The sequence below is a fragment of the Ilyonectria robusta genome (assembly GCF_021365365.1).
Source record: "Ilyonectria robusta strain PMI_751 chromosome Unknown BGZ61scaffold_216, whole genome shotgun sequence".
NCBI classification, from domain to species: domain Eukaryota; kingdom Fungi; phylum Ascomycota; class Sordariomycetes; order Hypocreales; family Nectriaceae; genus Ilyonectria; species Ilyonectria robusta.
In genome coordinates this window covers 1-5,448 of record NW_025764650.1, presented here as the reverse complement: position 1 = coordinate 5,448, position 5,448 = coordinate 1, and the positions used below count along the sequence as shown (strand labels likewise).

Sequence of the window (5,448 nt, the reverse complement as noted above, 5' to 3'; positions counted from 1 at the left end):
GATAGATAAAACTAGTAAGATATAATATTTTCTTAGCTAATATTACTAGAAATATATTAACTAATTACTACTTAATACTTAAGCCTATAGCAATACTAAAAGAGTTATATACTTTACCGTCCGAACTGTACGTTACCTTAGTCGAGCTGAGGTAGCTTACTGGGAGGTTGCCGGGGCGTAATCGGTCGTGCTATGTGGCTCGGGAAGGGAGATTATTCTGTTGTTATTGCAGCTTGATATTGCTTTGGTGTTGTGGATTATTATTGTAGACTACTCTCTGTAGTGGAGAGAGGCTTGAGACTAGATGCAAGTGGGGCACTAACCCTAACAGCGTATCTACGATTACTCCTAGAAAAGCTAGTCTTACTTAGCCTGGCGCTATAAGTTAAAGACCCTACTTTTCGTGGCACTGTTACGGGCCAGGGCCCACATCCTTGCGGCTGTGCCGCAAGACGTACTAGGCTCGTGCGCGCCAGGGATGAGAAATCGTTCCACAGCTCAGGGGCGCTTAGAAACTTCTTTCTTTCTTCTTCATCTTTGATGTTAATAGCATCCTGGACTAGATAGCTGGAATCCAGCTACTAGAGGCCGTTCACAAGCTTGAGGTACGACCGTTATAAGTTACACTTACACAAGCTGCAGCTAAAGCACTGCCAATTATAGGATTTACAGTAACAGCTTTAATGCTAATAGTGGCGGCGTATATGCTATGGAGTGGACCTCAGATCACATTTCTATCTGGTTTTTCACCTGCAATTAGATCCCTGACAACAAGAGCTGTCACAGATAAGGAGTGAGTCGAAGGATTCATCCTCCATATCGTGATCAGCTGTCCAGATCCAGACATTTTCGAGATATACGCTCGACTTTGGCGTCATATGCATCATCAGAGACGATGCTTTGCATTTTACGTTAACTTTGCGCGTCTTTTTTAGGCCAGTTTTCGACCGTGAGATCAGATCCCTTTGCGCCGCCAACTCAAATGTCAGTATCTAGAAATCAAAGTCAGTAGTTGTCTTAGGTAGAGTCGTACTCCTGAGGACCTCACCCAGGGAATCCCTACCTAGAATAGGCCTCGCCAGCTTGGAATAGTAGAGCCAACCTACGTCATTAACATCGACATGGACTCTACGAAGCACATGTCAAACCAGCGATGCAGGAACTGTGTGTGGCTGTATATTAGGTAGAGGGAGAGCGCGAGTAGGCAGCAATCGACTTATGGTATATCTACTAACGGGATCTTGCAGCAGGAGCTACCAAATCGGCGGCTAGAACACACTCTAGTTGTCTCTGAAGAATATATTATAAATCTAATACCATATGCTGCGTATCAAAGCATCAGTTTCACAGTCAAGTTTCCAATCGCCGGCTGACTGTCCCGTGTAGTACTCAGCCCCTTGGCTCGACCGGCGGAATGGGTGTTTGGCCAGGAACCGGAACGACCGGCCCACTCGTAGCCAACTTGAGCTCCAAGAACTTGATGTTTGAGCTGGGTAGTAGACTGGGGATCTTGGCGCCGACTTGCGACAGGGCCTCGGACGCCTGGAGGATTGCAGCCTTCTCCCGCCCAAGCTCTCTCCTCTGCCTCGTGCTCCGGAAAAGGAACTTGTCGAGCTGGGACGTATTCACGCGGAGCTCAGTATTCTCTTGGTCCACTGTCGCGGCGCACTCATTCAATGCCTGCTTCAGCTGGAGCAGCTCTCGCGCAAACGTCTTCACGGTCGAGCTGGTGGTTTCGGCGTGGCGGTTGAGTGACGTAATGTCGGTTTGTACGTTGTTCACCTTGCTGATCTGGTTCTGGTGGCTGATTTGAGCCGTCTTCTGCCGCTGGATCCTCAACCGCAGGTCAGAAACGCGGCTCTGGAGCTGCGACTTCTCCTTGGCCAAAGATGTCACCGAGTTCTCAGCGTCCTGGATCTGAGTATTAAGAGACGCGATTTGCCATTCGGTTGACGAGATCTCGTCCTTCAGGTCGTTATAGTCGAGCGCCATGCCGCTTCCCAAAGTCAGTCACTGCAGTGTACTGTTTTACCTGGGAGAACATCTTACGCTCCAACGCCCGCCCCAACGCCCGCAGCCAATAGTGACAATCCTCCTGTGACTGGCGCCAAGCCGATACTGATGATCGCGGTGCTCTTGAAACGGTTAGCCGAGCGAATTAGAGTGCTAGACAGTACCGAGGGCGCCTTGGAACATACAAAGCCTAGGACGGCCTTGGCCTTTTTCTTCTCCGCTTTTGTCCTGGCCTCTGCGAGGCTCTCTTGCGTCTGCTGCAAGGATTTCTGTAAACCTGGCAGCTTCGCTCGGAGGGTGGCGGCCTCTCGAGTCTTGTTCGTGATCTCCGTGGTCTTTTGTCGCATGCTTTCCTCCGCCTCATCGACAAGCCGTTGGCTAGTCCGCAGCTGCTCCGCAGCTCGGGTGGCGAGCTGTTGGCTCTCCTGCTGAGCGAGGCCGAGTTCGCGCTGTTGAACAGCAATGTCTTGAGACACATCGTTGACATTGTTCTCGTATGCCATCGTCTTGGCCATTGCGTCCTGGGCCTTGTTCTCGGCCGTCTGGAAATCCGTTAATATACTCGCGATGTTAGTGCTGAGCCAGGCGATCTGCGGCTTGAGATCGACTTCTTTGGCGGGGCGGCCCTCGATCAACCTCATGCAGGATTTCACCTCGCCCGCCACGTGCTCTATACGCTGATTGCTTTGGAGCAGGGCGTCGCGCATGCCGACCACGTCCTGACCGATCTCGGTGCGACCGGTCGTTTCGTAGTTGTCGAGTTTTTTGGATGACTGTGTAAGCGAGCACTCAATTGAGCCCACTTTCTTTGTGAGGCCATCCATGGTGATGAAGAAGACAAGAGATATAACTTTAGTTACAACAAAAGGGAACGAAGTGTCTGCAACTACTAAAAACCTGGAAACTTAAAGCGAGATAAAAATCTACCTCAGCGACATGGTGGGAGAAGATGGACTGCAGTTGTCGTAATGAAGAGGCTCCCATGGTTCCCGTGGTTCAGCCAGACACACGCAGTTGCTTGGGTTTCGGAGCTGAACAATATGGCTGATTCTAGGCTCGGTCTGGTCTCAGCTCAGCGGTAGATTTTCATGACAAAACCACGCCATGTGGCTTGAAACAGAATGTCCTATTCGCCCGTCAGCCTCATTCGCCGATCCCATCCGTTCTAGGGCTTAGCAACCTGCATGTCTCTGCTCAGCTTCACTTCACTATTGCCAATATGAGAGTCTCGACTCTCGCATGTGGGTGGTCGAGGACCAATTAGGCCGCCTCCTGACTGCCCTTGGGGCTTGGAGCTGAGATGCCCTTGTCTGAATCTATCAGCATGGCGGTGGCGAAGGCCCAAGCCAGGCATGGGGGTCTCGCCGGCTAACCAGGCTCAGGACAGAAGCTGTGGGCGGCCCTTGGAGGCGCATCGCCTGAGGCAGATTCCACAGTGCCCAAGTCTTGGATGCAGCCGCCAAGGCTGGATTGAAAAGCTGAAGACCTCCTAGACAGTCAGTCACTGGCATTATTTCACCCGGGCTCTCTGCGCCGAAAACACACACCAGCACTTGCACACTCTAGCCATTCAAAGTTCCTGCTCAGTCGAACGACCCTTGATCCGTTCGAGTACATCGACTTACAATGACTTCTGTTCCCAAAGCCCCGGAAGGCTATGGTGCCACTAATGATGGCCAACCTCCCACATACGAAGCCTCTTCGGCCGGTGACTCCTCGCACGACCCTCCCGCCGACGACCATCAGCGGGCCTGGCCCCGCGACCCTCGCGTAGTGTACGCCAGGCAGGTCCAGCGTGCCTGTAAGACGGCCTGGAAACAAGTCACCGAGGATAACGCACTTGCAAACAGTTCTTGGGCCGCTCCCCTGGCGGCGGCTCCTACGGCCATCTCTGTCATGGCCTTTCTCCTCAAGACGGCGGCAGATCGCAAGGCCGCGGGAATCACCGTCTCAGATCTGGTCATCAAGACCGAAGACGGAACCGAGGTTGGAAAGCTTCCGTGAGTTATCCCTGATTCATGCGACGGCTACGCGCTGCTTTCTGATTTGAGCCCCCGCGACTGACCGAATTGGCCAGGTCCAAGTACTTCCACACAAATCTCCAACACTGTAGCGACGTCGGTCGGCTCGCGTTCCTCGATGCCCAGAAGAGAATGAACAAGATCAACCGCGTTGCTCGGACCATGATGGAGGACGGTGGGAGCGTGAGCTACATCGTGGAACTCCTCGAAGATCCCGAAGATGCCAAGTTGAATCTCAAGCCGGAGTTAGATGAGGTGAAGAAGACGGCAGTAGATTGCAGGGAGGAATGTGAAGACGTCAAGAAGAAGTTCGAATACTGGCAGCGCGTTATCATCCATCTGTCGCAAACAGCCCTGGACCTGAGAGGTAAGTCGAGTTGCACACTTAAGGCTGAACCCCTTTCCCGATCGCTAATACAAACGAGTCCAGGCGAGAAGATTCTTATGGCGGAGAAGGTCAGCGCCCAGAAGAATGTGGCGTCTGTCGACATCACGAAGCACGGAGAACAGAGCGCCTCGGCGGAGAGGAAGATCGGTGTCATGAAAAAACAGCTAGACGCTGCCAGAGAAAGAGTGGACAAGGCTCAAGATGAGCTCGAGTATCTTCTTTCTCTTCCCCCTATCGAAGAGCCTTCCTACTACGAAGACCTGGACACGGCCCAACGGCTGGCTGGGCCTATGACAAGCGCTCCCAAGCTTAGTAAGTGCTCTTCATTCAACTCTCAACACGACCAGGTCCGGAACCAATTGTTAACGACACTTTAAGACCGCGGCTACATTGCGAACATCGGTAGCACATGGTTCGGCATCAACTCAAAGAAGTATAGGAACGAAGACCAAGAGTACGATGAGGCCCACCGAGCCAAGCACGAGCGCAAACAGCAGCAAATCATTGACGATGAGAGAGCTCGACGCGAAGCCTGCAGAAAACGGGCCGAAGACAAGGTCAACGATGCGCGAGTCAGCGCAGCCACCATATTTAGAGAGATCGACCAGGCTGTGAAAGACTTATCGCTCGAGGAAGACAAATTGGCGGACGCCAAGGCGAGCTTGGCCAAGGCCAGCTCCGATCTGAAGCGGCTCGGGAATCAGGAATTAGAGCTGGTAAGGCCATCTCCGCATCTTCTACCCCTTCATATTTCCCTTCCAATTTTGAGGATGGGGCTGATAGTTTTAAGAACGATATTGTCAAGATTCTTAGGGAGTCTACGTACGAGCTAGGTAAGCTCAAAGAGCAGCTTGAGCCTCTGATCCTGTTTTTCTCCGGCCTGGAAACGACCATTTCTGTCGATGTTATGAAACAGGTCGATGCCTTCTTGAAGACGATTGAGCGGAATGTCCAGGGCGGCTCCGACCCGAATGAGGTGTCCATCAACCTCGGCAAGGCAAGCAAAAAGGTAAGTGAACAAGACCT

The 5,448-nt window shown here is 52.2% G+C and overlaps 2 protein-coding genes across 2 annotated transcripts; one reads left to right on the top strand and one right to left on the bottom strand.

Annotated features, from left to right (window-relative positions):
• Positions 1-1,389: 1,389 nt before the first annotated feature.
• BGZ61DRAFT_555760 (uncharacterized protein) lies at positions 1,390-2,837 on the bottom strand (the record flags this gene model as incomplete). Its single annotated transcript, XM_046255631.1, has 3 exons — positions 1,390-1,996; positions 2,050-2,135; positions 2,199-2,837. The coding sequence occupies 3 exons, from the start codon at positions 2,835-2,837 to the stop codon at positions 1,390-1,392; spliced, it is 1,332 nt and encodes a 443-aa protein (XP_046092781.1).
• An 802-nt stretch (positions 2,838-3,639) lies between these two features.
• On the top strand, positions 3,640-5,431 carry BGZ61DRAFT_542705 (uncharacterized protein; the record flags this gene model as incomplete). The annotated part of the gene is made up of 5 exons (XM_046255235.1): positions 3,640-4,013; positions 4,091-4,401; positions 4,465-4,734; positions 4,801-5,138; positions 5,213-5,431. Coding segments are annotated over 5 exons (1,512 nt in total), but the record flags the coding sequence as incomplete, so codon positions are not given.
• Between the last annotated feature and the right edge of the window lie 17 nt (positions 5,432-5,448).